The sequence below is a fragment of the Labeo rohita genome, chromosome 17 (genome assembly GCF_022985175.1).
Source record: "Labeo rohita strain BAU-BD-2019 chromosome 17, IGBB_LRoh.1.0, whole genome shotgun sequence".
Classification (NCBI taxonomy): Eukaryota; Metazoa; Chordata; class Actinopteri; order Cypriniformes; family Cyprinidae; genus Labeo; species Labeo rohita.
The window spans coordinates 15103790-15119379 of record NC_066885.1 but is presented as its reverse complement, the minus strand read 5'-3'; the positions used below and the strand labels follow the sequence as shown (position 1 = coordinate 15119379).

The 15590-nt window shown below is 36.2% G+C and overlaps 1 protein-coding gene across 1 annotated transcript; it reads right to left on the bottom strand.

Moving 5' to 3' along the window:
* Positions 1–258: 258 nt before the first annotated feature.
* Positions 259–14838, bottom strand: si:ch211-63b16.4 (kinesin-like protein KIF3B). The gene is made up of 22 exons (XM_051134249.1): positions 14611–14838; positions 13922–13996; positions 13640–13731; positions 13392–13475; positions 13137–13287; positions 12876–12949; positions 11335–11473; positions 10642–10722; positions 10186–10217; positions 10009–10032; positions 9091–9195; positions 8196–8275; positions 7939–8095; positions 7126–7185; positions 4934–5120; positions 4457–4857; positions 4079–4270; positions 3794–3889; positions 2513–2560; positions 1933–2098; positions 1698–1821; positions 259–1582 (listed from the first exon to the last, which is right to left on the bottom strand). The coding sequence occupies exons 2-22, from the start codon at positions 13983–13985 to the stop codon at positions 1450–1452; spliced, it is 2490 nt and encodes an 829-aa protein (XP_050990206.1). The 5' UTR covers positions 13986–13996; positions 14611–14838; the 3' UTR covers positions 259–1449.
* Between the last annotated feature and the right edge of the window lie 752 nt (positions 14839–15590).

The window sequence follows — 15590 nt, the reverse complement described above, 5'->3', positions numbered from 1 at the left end:
AAATGGACTCCAAATTAAGTTATTGCATTATACAACTGAAATGTGACCCTGGACAACAAAACCAGTCGTAAGGAAATTTATTCAATATATATAAATCTCAATTTAAAAAAATTGACCCTTATGACTGGTTTTGTGGTACAGGGTCACAAATGTCTTTGGGTGTCAGTTTCATTCCTTTGTTAACAGTGTTTTTTCTTTATTGTTCCCCTAGCAATAAACTTAATACATGTGCATTTTAAAAAAATTGAATATCATGAAAAAGTTCATTTTTTTTATTGTAACTTATTTAAAAAACTTTCATATATTCTAAAATATGCATTTATATTCTAATAATGCATTTCAGTCATTACTTCCTCACTGTTGTGTTGTTCCTAATCTGTGATGACTTTGCTTCTTCCACAGAACATTAACAGATTGTGCTAGTCATTCTTGAACATGCAACTGCAGTAGAGACTGAAGCCTTTAATCTTTAGTTGCAAGAAGTTGCAAAAGCATCATTAAAGCATCATAAAAAGTAGTCCATATGATTCGCGTACTATATTCAACGTCTTCTGAAGTCACACCATAGCTTAGTGTGAGAAATAGACAAAGATTTAAGTAATTTACTGATAATCTTTTAGTAATTTTCAGATAATTTTCAGATTCAAAAGTACAAATCATTCATAAATTAGACACTCATGAAATCTCATCTACTCCCATGGGCTAAAGCCAATATTTTCAGTGAGTAACAACTTAAATGTTTGTCTCTTACTCACATGCAAGTTTTATGATAATTTTACAGTGCTTTCAAACCTTGAATGCTTCCTTACCCGTTCACTGTACACTCTAAGGGAAAAAAAATGGGGCGGCACCCTTTCAAAAAAGTCATTAGGGTAGTTTTTTGAGATTTATACATCATCTGAAAACTGAATAAATAAGCTTTCCATTGATGTATCACATCATTTGGCTGAGATACAACTATTTGAAAATCTGGAATCTGAGGGTGCAAAAAAAATCAGAATATTGAGAAAATCGATTTTAAAGTAGTGCAAATGAAGTTCTTAGCAATGCATATTACCAATCAAAAACGTTTTGATTTTTTTGGTTTTGATATATTTACGGTAGAAAATGTAAAAAATATCTTCACAGAACATGAACTTAATATTCTAATGATTTTTGGCATAAAAGAAAAATATGGATAATTTTGACCCATTCAATGTATTTTTGGCTATTGCTACAAATATACCCATGCTACTTAAGACTGGTTTTGTGGTCCAGGGATACATATGTACTTAAACTTACTAATATGTACCTTTAAGCTATTTATATGTACCATTCAGGGGTAAACAAGGTACAAAGATGTAGCGGCCCAAGTGACAGTTTTGTGCACTCTTAGGTGAACTATGCCTTGATTCAAAGGATAGCTTTTACTTTCCACCTCCCTCATTCACTCACACACAATAACAGTCTTTAGTCTATATCCTCAGGTCTCAGTCCACACTTCCTGAGTGTACGTCTGACGTATGGTATGGCATCCTGCAGAAACCACTCTCTCCTGTAGAGAACCAGCATCACATCCAGTAACAGACTGTGCTCCCTCCTCCTGCAGAAACAACACAGAACCCACTACATAAGCTCTGACAGTCAAATATAACTCCTGTAAACTCATATTCATAAGATAGATGCACATATGTTTGTTTTAATCAACAGATGCTCACAGCTGCTTGTAGATGTTGTGAGGTTTAAACAGAGGCTGTTCACAGTTGCTGTTGTTTGTGGTTTCTGATTTCTCTGTAAACTCCACCTCAGGATGCTGAAATCTTTCACACTGACTAAAGCTTCCTGCTGACATGACAAAAACAACATCATTAGCAGCCTAAACACTGAATAATAAATAAGGCTGATATAGCTGTTTTTTCAAATGATGAAAAAGAGAATAAGTGGATCTCTTGCCTTGTGTGACACCTGCAGGACACTGCTGAGACACATGGTGTGAGACAACAATCATCTCGGTATTCGTTGTGACTGCGTGTGTGCTGGATTCTGTAAAGGGGGCTGAGTTGATCTCCCTCACAAATGACTTGAGTTTCTGTCTCAAACCAGCATTTTCCAAGCACACCTGTAAAAGCAGCATGCATGTGCAAAACACTCAGTTATTATATATACTACCATGAAAAAGTTCAGGGTCAGTAAAACATTTCTTAAAAGAAATTAATACTGAAAAAATATTACAGTTTCTAAAAAAGCTGTTGATAATAATAATAAATGTTTGAGCAGCAAATCAGCATATTCGAATGATTTCTGAAGGATCATGTGACACTGAAGACTGGAGTAATGGCTGCTGAAAATTCAGCTTTGCGATCACAGAAATATTTGACATTTTAAAATACATTGTAGTAATATTTCACAATTTTATTATTTTACTGTATTGTTTATTAAATAAATGACTTGGTGAACATAACATATGTTTCAAAAACATAAACAAATCTTACCAACCCCAACCTTTTTATTGGTAGCATACATCTTTGGTTACCTTTTCATAGGAATGTTTTGAGTCTTCTAAGTGTGTCATCAGTTCAGCCTGTAAAACGTAAATAAACTGCAGTTCAGTAATCTACCAATAAAGTATAAAACACATTTAATTTCTTTCTCCATTTAAGATGTGGTGTTTTTTTTACTGTTAAAATACTTTATTCTTCCCTTAATATCCAGACACAACTTGAAGTAAACAATTTGTAGGTTAATTTCCCCAAAAAAGTCCAAAAACGTCCAAAAAAATGTTGCTTGTTTGAGTGACACAATATAACAACATTGGCTCAACCAATGGTGTGAATTTGGGGGCGGGACTATCTGTTTGACTAACCAATGCCAGACAGGGGGAGTATTTCTGAAACCTGTCTGAAAAGATGTTCATGTCTTTCTTTCTTCAGTGGAAAAGAAATTCATGTTTTTGAGGAAAATATTCCAGGATTTTTATCAGTATAGTGGACTTTAATGGTGGCCAATGGGTTGAAGGGCCAAATCGCAGTTTCAATGCTGCTTCAAAAGGCTCTACACGATCCCAGCCAAGAATAAGGGACTTATTTTTCTAAAAGAAAATTAACATTAATATACTTTTTAACCACAAATGCTCATCTTGCACTAGCTCGGCTTCACGCATTAAGTAATTATGCACGCGTAAGGTAGGCGGAAGTACCAACCCTGTGTTTACAAAGCGAACATGCAAAGAAAGTCAAATGCCTTTTTTTATAAAAAAAGGTAAAACAACGATGTCAGACGAAGTTGGAGGAGAAAATGAGATGGAGTTTTTCGCCCTACCCTACATTTTTGAAGCAAAGTACACAGATGAAGAACTGACCGCATGCAACCTTTCCAATGTAATTACGTAATGCATGTAGACAGGCAGAGCTAGTGCAACATGAGCATTTTTGGTTAAAATGTAGACTAATTTTTATTTTTTAGAAAATAACTGATCGTTTCGCTAAATAAATTATTCCTCGGCTGGGAGGCCTTTGAAGATGCACTGAAGTTTGTACCTTTAACCCACCATTGAAGTCCACTATATTGAGAAAAATCCTGGAATTCATTTCTTTTTGACTGAAGAAAGAAAGACATGAGCATCTTGGATGACATGGGGGTGAGTAAATTATCAGGAAATTTTTATTCTGGAAGGGAACTAATCCTTTAAGGTCTGGTAACAGTGTATTGTTTCCAATTTATCTCCAGAAAGATAATGATCGTATGAAAAACGTCTAATAGAAAAATAGAGCAAACAATAAAAATAAAATATTAAGAACAGAATAAATCATGAAACCTTTTCAGTCTTGAGCTGGCTGAGGGTAAGAGACGCACTCTCTTGAAATCTTTCAAGCTCGTCTCTGCTGGTCTGTAGTTGTGCCAACAAACTCTCCTATCATACAAACAGCACAATAATAACATGAATATTAAACTACAATCATAGACAAAAATGAAAACAATCTAATGTGATCACACTACACCTCTTTATTTAATCATTAATCAAACTAGGTTGTGTTGTTTCACATATTCATATAATCAAACAGATGTTCTATAACTCGGCTAGGCTTTGTGTGATTTGTACCCGCTGGTTGTTAAGGGCTGAAACAAGCTGGCTGTTTTTCTCTCTGGTGCTGTTGAGCTGTGTGAGCAGTTCCTGGATGTCCTCGGTCAGTCTTTCTCTCTCAGAGTGCAGTGTTTGTGTCAGCAACTTCTCTCTCTCATGACATGCGCTCAGCTCTGATCTCAGACCTTCTGCTTCTGACTGCAAACACACCTACAGGACAGTCAAAGACATTTCTTTACACTCTTCCAGTCATTTTTCCTTAGCAAAATATCTTAATATAAAAATTAATTTCTTAGTCAATTGAAATATAGGGATCAGTGCTTTCTCCACTATGCATTATTCTATAGAAACAATGTGACAAAATACTGTCACATAATTCGGCGCATTCTCTGGTACCTCTGCTGTCTTTAATATTCCTGGATCTGCAGATGTATTGCTGATAGATTCTTCATTTCCTCCTTTCTTCTCCCTGTTCGACCCCTCTTCTCTCGGCTGTGTTGCTCTCATCCTCAACTCATTCTCCAGTTCTGCTACTTTTTGACTGAGAGAATCTTTGTCTCTCCTAGCCTGAACGATAATCTTGTCATACTCCTCTCGGATCTTTCGTTCCCGGGAACAGTTAGGACACTCCACAACTGCTGAAGGAGATGAAAAAGGTTCAAGAGAGGATGTGGAGAGCCGTTCTAATGAACGGCGGTGTGAGGATGAAAACTCTGATCCCTTTCCGGTTCTTTCTTTGCCTCCAGCATCATGGAGAACTGCCCCTGGCAGGGAACGGGACAGGGAGCGCGTCCTACCTGCAAAGAAGTTCAAAGTTCTTGTTTAGTGTTTAAAAAATGACTACTGATTTTATTTGGAAACGCAGCTTGTTACCATCAGCTCTGTTTTTTTCATCTACAGGTCGAGATCCGCGACTGTAATGGCCAGGTGGTTCGGTTTGGCCTGGTTTCTCCAGCTGGGGGAGAAAACTTCTGAGCTCCAGCCCATCTCCACTTGAGCTGAGTTTAGGTTCAGAGGGACTGACTGAGCTCAAAAGAACGGGAAGCAAGCATGTCTGTGACTGAAAATACAGCAAATGAACACAAAATATGAAGATACAAGATCATACTGTGTCAGAAGAAACATGCAGTAAATTATATAATGTTCAAAAGTTATTTGAATCTCAAAAGCAAGACATTTTTAAAACAAAGCTTTGAAGGTCTAGTGTACCATCTCTCTACCAAACCTACTACATTGCATGCAGGTTTACAACCTGACATTAACTAAAAATCTCCATAGTTAGAATTGAAGCTTGTCAAATTTTAAAAGACATTGTTTACAATTTTCTCCTTTTTTACTTTCATACCTGATATATTCACAAACTGCAATTAGTGTGAAGGGCAATATTTCATTTTCATTCATTTCATTTAAATACTCATTCATTAAAATTAAATACTTTAAAGGAAAACTCCACTTCCAGAACAACAATTCACAAATAATTTACTCAACCCCTTGTCATCCAAGATGTTCATGTCTTTCTGTCTTCAGTCGTGAAGAAATTATGTTTTTTGAGGAAAGCATTTCAGGATTTTTCTTCATATAATGGACTTCAGTTGTGCCCCCAATTTTGAACTTCCAAAATGTAGTTTAAATGCAGCTTACTACTGAATCATGTCGAAAGGTCACGCGGAATTTAGGCGGAACCACAGACCCAGTGTTTACAAAGCGAACGCGCAATGACTAAGAAAGTGCAAGTAAGTCAAACGCTGTTTACAAACGAAAAGGTACAACGATGTCGGACGATTCTGAAGTTGTAGGAGAAAATAACATGGAGTTTTTCGACATACTCTACCTTTTTGAGCCAGAGTACACAGACGATGAACTTGTGGTGATTCGAAGACGTGATTCGTAGTAGTAATGGAAAGTTCAGATTATTTTAGCAACTCGGACCTTTGAGTCTCGTTAAGCAAAATGAACAATTTTTTTTTTTGAGTCATTTCGTTCATTTTAGCAAAATCAGCATCACGTGACAGCCCCATAAGATAAACGAACGACTCGAAAAATCCGAAGACTCGAAACAGGTGAACTAATTCCAGTACAGAACCTAATAGAATGTTGCGCATGCGTGACTGAACGAATCTCTCCCCGAGATGACTCGTTCTTTCTGAGTCACATTAAAGATTCGTTCAAAATGAACGAATCATTCAAGAATGACCCGTGGACGCGCATCCCAGAGCCTGTGCTACACGAGCTTTTGTGCTTAAAAAGTATACACATTTTTAATTTTTCGAAAAAAATGACCGATCATTTCACTAGATAAGACCCTTTTTCCTCGGCTGGGATCGTTTAAAGCCCTTTGAAGCTGCATTTAAACTACATTTTGGAAGTTCAAAATCAGGGGCACACTTGTCCATTATATGAAGAAAAATCCCAAAATGTTTTCCTCAAAAAACATAATTTCTTTACGACTGAAGACAGTAAGACATGAACATATTGGATGACAAGGGGGTGAGTAAATTATTTGGAAATTGTTGTTCTAGAAGTGGACTTCTCCTTTAATATAGAAGTAGATTTCCCAACAGAATTTTTTAACACATTTTTCTCACACATTTTATCTTTTGTCTTTAAAACTGTTGCAAAATGGGGCCCTGCTATATAACCTTAAAGGGTTTTGAAATATTTTAAATGCTATTTATAAAGATATTTTTTAGCTATCTGACCCCAGGCTTGTTCCATGGGAATTTTACAGTATTCGTATCCCAGTTATAACATACACGAGGACCGAATGTCCTAATAAAACATTATATATTGTATATTCAGATTAACACTGTCCTCCTCTGGCTCAGAGTGTCCTGATCATGTTCTCTCTCACTATACTGTAACTTTAGAAACAGGCCACAAGAGGCAAAACTATTCAAATGAAGAGTCAAAGTGATGAGCACCATAAAAGTTGCCCCTTTCATTTTTACGACTCACTCAGCTGCAAAAGGGCACTTGACATACAAACACATTCAGGGTTCAAAGTGAAGCTATAAATTATGTCTATGTGAATATGTGCTGTGTATGTGTGTGAGTTTGAGTCTCACCTTTCTGTCAGAACCGACCGGCGGTAAAATCTGCTGTCTGTTCAGATGATTAATGTCCTTCTTCCCATTCAAATATACACATGGATAGAATATTTTTGTGAGATTACTGAATGAGAATTTATGAACGACTAGATTTTATAAAACAGATAAGAATGGCATGTCTAAGATTTCACAATCATTGTGCATCTGAGTATGATCTGTAAGTGTAAAATGGTCATTGGAAACAACCAGTCAGTCATATTTAAAGAAATAGATCATCTAAAAATGAAAGGTTGTTGAAGATTTCTTCACCCTCAGGCTATCCAAGATGTAGATGAGTTAGTTTCTTTATCAAAACAAATTTTGATTAATTTAGCATTACGTCACTTATTCACCAGTGGATCCTTTGCAGGGAATGGGTGCCATCACGAGTGAATAGGAGTCCAAACAACTCATAAAAACATCATAATAATGCACAAATAATCCTCATGACATTATTGTGATGTTTTTATCAGCTGTTTGAGCTCTCATTCTGACGGCACACATTCACTTCAGTAGATCTGTTGGTGACATAATGCTAAATTTCTCTACATCTGTACAAATGAAGAAACAAAGTCATCTACATCTTGAATGAGTCAATTTTCAGATAATTTAAAGGGCTAAACTGTTGGAAATATTAGTACAAAGACATTTATTATAGGACAATACTGCTGTGGTGTTTTTCTGGTGAGGTGAATTATATGTAGAAATGTGATGTGTCTGGGAAGACTGTATATGCATTTGTTGAAGTATGTGTTTTTGGAATGAAAATGTTCCTGGGAAGAGTGTGTATACCTGTTCAGGTGTGTAATGTAACTGGGATGTGTATATGGGTCGTGAAGGAACAGCCATGGCTCTGGAAGCAAACTGTAGAGAGCTGAGAGTTTCAGATACTGAAGATGATTGAGATGACACTGTGACCACTAAACATGTCCGACAGTTCCCTCCTAAACTAAACCAGACAGCAAAATAAACATCAAACTTAGAAAAAGTCAACAAACTTACACAAATGTTGAAGAAATGGGAGAAATGATGATGCTGATCCTGCTCACCAGTCCCTAAGTGCTCGAGTTAGTTTGGATTCTCTGTATGGGACATGCTGGGACCCCGCAGAACTGAGAGCAAAAATTACCTAAAAAAAAACAAAAAAGAGAGACCGAGATTTTCTTACGTAGCATGGGTATATTTGTAGAAATAGCCAAAAATACATTGTATGGTTTAAAATGATTGAATGTAAATTTACTACCGTAAATATATCAAAACTTACATTTTGATTAGTAATATGCATTCTTAAGAACTTCATATGAACAACTTTAAAGGCCTTTTTCTCAATATTTTAAATTTTTTGCACCCTCAGATTCTAGATTTTCAAATAGTTGTATCTCGGACAAATATTGTCCAATTGTAACAAATCATGCATTATCTATATCTCATTGTCGAAAAATTTACCCTTAATGACTGTGGTCCAGGGTCTAATTTTTTATAGTACTATATACTTTATACCAGAACAGTTATCAAAACATTTGTATGCAATTTATGTCAAAAATGACTCTCATATTATGGTATTTCCCTTCAAACACAGTGAGAAAACTCATAACAAGAAGAGGAGGCCTCCACATTATCTAAATGCAAATAATCAAAAGAAGAGGCCAATATTCTACAGAAAGCATTTTCTCTGTGTTAATGTGACATGACATCTTCCCTTCCCTAAATGGAAAGCTATGTATCCCTACAGATCATTTCCTGCGTCTAATTTCCTGCATATGCAGCCAACACATTGATATGATTAAGATAGGACCCTCAGACTGATAAATAATCACTGGAGTACGTTTTGAGATACTCAAAACAAACTCTGCTCTTCAAAAATGCTGTTAGTCTGACCGGGACAACAGTGATAATAGATAAAACATGCTCTTTTTTTGCTGACATGTTTGAGGTATTACTAACATTTCCGAATATGGTGAGGGAGCGCTTCAGCATCTTGGTCTCTTGTAGGTTTTCATTTGTGGCATTGAAAGCTCTCTTAATGTCAGGAACCACAGAACGACGACACTGGGGGAAGAGAAAGAAAGTGTGAACATTAAAACATTCAGATTTGTTTAGATACAGTTACTTTGTCAGTTTATTTGAGCTTCGACACCAAAAACAGTTACACACAAAGCCACGTCTGTTGCGCGTCTCTGAGCAACACACACTTGTTTAGTTCCTAGAGGTGTTTGAATGAATCAGCTGAGTCAATAACTCAAAGACTTTGAATTACAGCATCAAAGACTGACACAAAAAAGAAGAAATTGTTTATTTTTGTTTTCTTTGTGCACAAAAAGTGTTCTCGTAGCTTCAAAAAATTTAAGTTGAACCACTGATGTCACATGGACTGTTTTAACAATGTCCTTACTACCTTTCTGGGCCTTGAATGTGGTAGTTGTGTTGCTGTCTATGCAGGGTCAAAAAGTTCTCAGATTTAATCTAAAATATCTTAATTTGTGTTCCGAAGATGAACAAAGGTCTTACAGGTTTGGAACGACATGGGAGTGAGTAATTAATGACAGAATTTTTATTTTTGGGTGAACTATCCCTTTAAGGCAGTCACTCGAATCAGCGTGTTTTAACAAATTGAGTGAATCAATACTTTAATGACTCATTACGATCACTTGTTACCACCGACTGGCATATCAATGTTTTTTCTTTAGGTAAACATTTTTTATAACTTGAAAAATAGTCCCATGGTTAAAATAGTAGTCAGTTTTTAGAATAATTATAATCATTTAATAATATAATAGGTCAATCAGTGGTGGTCAATCAATTTCTGACTAAAATTATCAGTGAGGATAGAAAGAAGCATTTCAGAGTAACATATAAACTTACTTTTCCTGAACTTGCCAGATCCACCTACCAAAAGGCAAACATCAAGTGAGTTTCATAAATCTTTATTAATTCACAAATATGGTGCTCACCTCAAGTATGCCGAGAATGTGTACTTCTCACAGAGAATACCTAATATTTTAGTTATGCCAAAAGGAGTCTCCGATGCTATCATCTTACCAGAGTGAGTTTGCTGGCTGTCAAAACTCCCTCTGCAACCATTAAACGCAAACACACACAAAGGGAGGTAGTTAATCAGATTTGTATTATAGAACATAATTACACCACAACACTGTGAGTTTGCAACACACCATGCGGGGGGTACAGGGAGACCCTGTGGGAGGCTCTGGTATGTTCTATCTCTCTACAATAACAATCAGACCGCAGGCAGTGGTTCCTAGAGCTTACTAATGCGTAGGGGGTTGTCTGAGGGGGGCTATTGACCGACAAATGGACTGAGTTACCCAACACAAACAAGTAAAAATCTTACATAATGTCAGAGTAACTCTCCTAAAACATCTTTAGCATTTGGAGTTTATTTTATTAATCTAATAAGATAATAAAATCATGGCAAAATACATAATTTAGGGAAACTCTAGAAAGACGTACGTGTTTAGGAAACATAAAAACACCTACCAGGGGACTGGAGTATTGTGTTAATGACTACAATGTTGAATACCATGTGGGATCGGCTTGGAAAATCTCCTTTTGAGATCCCTGCAGAATGTTAGAAGGGTAAGACAAGTGAATCAGTGAATCATCAGATTGAGGTAAAGGAGTAGTTCACTTCCAGAACAAAAACTTACAGATAATTATGTTTTTTAAGGAAAACATTTCAATAATTTTCTGCATATTGTGGACTTCAATGGTGCCCGCGAGTTTGAACGTCTAAATGCAGTTTCAATGCAGCTTCAAAGGCTCTAAATGATCCCAGATGAGGAAGAAGGGTCTTATCTACTTTTTAACCTCAAATGCTTGTCTTGTCTAGCTCTGTGTGAACTCTGTGTATTTCGGTCCAAGACAGGTATGTTGAAAAACTCCCATCTCATTTTCTTCTCCAACTTCAGAATCATCCTACATCGCTGTTTTACGTTTTTTTGTAAAGGGCGTTTGACCTTCTTTGCATTTTCACTTTGTAAACACTGGGTCGGTACTTCTGCAGCAATGTAGGAATTTTAAAATTGGAGGAGAAAATGAGATGGGAGTTTTTCGACAAAAACATAATTTATTTACAACTGAAGAAAGACATGAACATCTTGGATGACAACAGGGTGAGTAAGTTATCTGTAAATTTTTGTTCTGGAAGTGAACTACTCTAATGGCTTTTACCTGTGTGTCTGAGCGCGGAGCCACGGCGATGCACCTGTAGCAGATCCTGGGCGGAGTGCACTTCCACTTCTGTCAACCCATCTAGACGCACCACCTCCTCACAGTCACGCACCCAGATCACCTCACTCGCTTTTGGATCCTAAACAGAGAAACAGAAACACAAGAGCATCTGAACACTTTCTCTATCTTAGACTTCAAAGCCTGGGACCAGTTGCATAAAAGGTTAAGACCAGTCTTAAAGGTAAGTCAGCTCATTTTTTTTCTTTAAGACTGGTAATTTTTACAATTCATTGACATAAAATGTAGATTAGTCTAAGTTGAATGCAAAAAAATAAGACTGATTACCCTTTAGCTAACTGCTAGTTGGTCAGACTAGTTTTTAAAACACTGTCTAAACTTAGAGGCTAAGTTTTTGCATTTCAGGATTTTTCTTCATATAATGGACTGATATGGTGCCCCGATTTTGAACTTCCAAAATGCTGTTTAAATGCGGCTTCAAACGATCCCAAATGCGGTTGTAAACGATCCCAGCCGAGAAAGAAGGGATTTATCTAGTGTAACGATTGGTTATTTTAATACACATAATACAATTTATATACTTTTTAATGCCAAACGCTCATCTGGTGTTACTCTACCTGGACTGTTTTTGTCCCTGTTCATGACAGTTAGGGTGTGTCGAAAAACTCCCATCTCATGTTTTCCCTCAACTTCAAAATCGTCCTATACTGCTGTTTTTTACCTTTTTTGTTAGGGGGTTTGATCTTCTTTGCATGTTTACTTTGCAAAGACTGTGTCGGTACTTCTGCAGCGATGTAGGATGATTTTTAAATGATTTTTGAAGTTGAGGGAGAAAATACGGTCAGTTTTTCGACATACCCTAACTGTCTTGAGCCAGAATACACAGAGTTCGGGGACTGCAAGGCAAGACGAGCGTTTGAAAATAAAAAGTATTTAAATTGTATTTTTTAAATGTAAATAACAGATCGTTTTGCTAGGTAAGACCCTTCTTCCTTGGCTGGGATCATTTACAACCGCATTTGAGATCGTTTGAAGCTGCATTTAAACTGGATATTGGAAGTTCAAAATTGGGGCACCATAGCAGTCCATTATATGGAGAAAAACGCAGAAATATTTTCCTTATTTCTTTATGACTGAAAAAAGAAACACATGAACATCTTGGATGACAAGGGGATGAGTACATTATATGTGAATCTTTGTTTTGGAAGTGGACTTCTCCTTTAAGCCTTGTCTGTGAAACCAGGGGCAAATGTTTCAACAATTTTTAAACAATAATGAAATTTACTGGTACCCTAAAAGTTCAAAAGTTTGGTGTCAGTATGATTTTTTTTTAAGTATTAGGCAAGGATGCATGCAAGGATGCACTAGAAAAACTACATGTAATACAACATGTAAATGTTCACATGAACTGATAAAAATATACAAAGCTCTGTAAAAAGCATCTGCCAAATGCAGTAATGTAAAATAATTGTGATTGATTGATTTAGATGATACAGTGATTTTATTACACTATAAACACTTACCAATAGGTCGTAAATCTTTTCATTAAAGATGTGGTAGAACGAGACTCTGATTTTGCAGTGAGATGCCTTGGGAGCTGGATTATTCAAATCAAGGATTGTTCTAGGATGCTGATGTACAGGTTTTATTATGCATACTTTGGCAGACATGATGCAGTGAATGAGGAGTGAAATGTTATCGCAATACATGTGCTATAAGTCTACAAATAAACATGAAATCCTAAAATGTGATTTTCTAAAACTAACAGCCTGAAGGTTTGATACAGGCAAAGATATCCTCAGCTGCACGGCTGATGATGCCTCTGTGTTTGGCTGACACGCTGCATCCCTGCATGGTGTGAGTCTTACCGCTGCCTGGAGAGCCATAGACAATCACACAGCCATTATAACCCTGCATTAGATACTCGACCAGAGACTGGGGCAGAAAGACAGAGATAGATTAGCATCTCAATTTACAAATAAAATATATTACGCACTAGTATAAAACGCGAAAACTATTGCTAAGAGCATTCTTTGAACCTTTGTTGTTGAATCATAAACATCCCTCTGAGAGGCCTCCTCATCTAAGACTGCGTCAAGGGCTATAATATGAGGCTTGTGACTCTGGAGAATGACAACACAGACAAAAAAATATATTTTGAAAACACCTTCTCTTGACTTTACTGCATACTTTGGTTTGAGTTGAATCACTTCTGTTCTGTTTTCGCAAAAGAGGATGATGAATCTAATTAAGTGACATCTTTGATCTCATTCAAGTCAACACTCACCCTTCCAGTGTCAACAACTACTCTGTTGAGATGTGTCACTTTAATGGAGGCTCTGGGTTCATCTAAAGAGACAGAATGTTCTGGTCTGTTCGCTGAGGAATTGAAAAAGTTGTGTTAAATAGCTGCAGGATGTTTGGAGAAATCAAGATAAGAACAAAGAAACGAGGTAATACAATGAAACACAGTCATTATGCAAACTTCATTGAAAGTTGTGCAAACCTTATATACATTGTATGGGTGAGGGCATGTGTATAAAACCTGTATGAGAGTGCGTGTTCTCACGTGCACATAGACGGACGACCACTCTGAAATTCTTCTCAGCATTTAGCCGTTTTGCTGCAGACATCCTCTTTAAACCTTGGATTTTTGCCAAGTGGATAAATGTTGTAGAGAAAGATGAAGATAGATGCATGATTATAATCATAAAGCATTTAAAAAATAAATTGAAGCATAATGTAGCATGCTTTTTAGTCAAACATGATCAAATAAAGTTAGTACCTGTTTCTCAGTGAGGCAGAGACTAATGTGGAACAGCAGTTTTATAGTCAATATGATACAATAAGATTATTATATATATTATTAAGAGTTAATGAGACAACGCTTTTGGTAAAAAAAAAAAGGACGATGCACTGTTTCATAGCCCACATACAAACACAAAACACCGTCTCAGTAACACATATGATTTTAAATACTACAATAAATAATAAACATTAACTCAGCCGTACGATAAACACCGTGAAAGCAAGATAAAACTATTAAAAACACAATAAACGAGAGTTGGCCTACGCAAACTGTAACTGTTGATAACATTCATGTACTGAAATGAATACGACACTACGTGATATTAATTAAAATGATAAAAAAAAATGATAATTTAGTTTGCTTATAAAGTTTATCCTACGGGTGACGCGCTTAAAATCGTCAAATAAAGAAACAATATGTGAGATAAGATGATTTGTGGAGAGACCTACCTCTGTTCAGCTGCTTCAGCTGTTTCTTTATGAAATCAAGCTCCAGTCTCTCCAGAGCACATTATTCCTGGAATAACAACCTTGGAATCCAATTCCAGATAACCAGCCTGTCTCTGTAGAGCTGCAAATATCACACTTAGAGTGCTGCTGACATGTTTTTGTTTTAATATTTTGAAAGCTCCTGTTGTTCATCACTCCTCACCTCAGGTCGCGCGGATGAGCGCGTTGTTTCGCTCACTGTTTAATTGGCGCATGCACGCGCGCGCGGTGAGGCGAGTGAACGCTTCACTCGGATTGTGACTGTGTGATGAAAATATGAACTTTTTTAACCAATAATTATCTGTATGTTGTTTGCAGTTTTGCTGACGTTTGAGTTTTAAATAGGCTTTTCTTTTTAAATAACCAGCGTGGTCATATTTATACACTGCTGTTCAAAAGTTTGGGATTAGTATAATTTTTAACTTTTTTAATGGAGTCTCTTATGCTCGTCAAGGCTGTATTTATTTGATCAAAAATACAGAAAAAAACAGTAATATTGTGAAATGTTATTGCAATTTCTAATATTGGTTTCCCTTTTTAATATACTTTGAAATGTAATTTATATCTGTGACGCAGAGCTGAATTTTCATCTGCCATTACTCCAGTCTTGAAAACAGTTTAATATTGCTTAATATTCTTTGGGAACCTGTGATACTTTTTTTCAGGATTATTTGATGAATAAAAGGTAAAAAAAAAAAAAAAAAAAAAAAAGTAGAAATCTCTTCTAACAACATTAGTCTTTACTATCACTTTTTATCCATTTAACACATCATGCTGAATATAAGTAATATCTTAAAAAATAATAATAATACAATGACTGGCCCCAAACTTTTGAATGTATTGCTATTTTGAATAAACACTGTTGTTTTTAACTTTTTATTTATCAAAGAATCCAAAGAATCAAAGTATCACAGGTCACCAAAAATATTAAGCAGCATAAA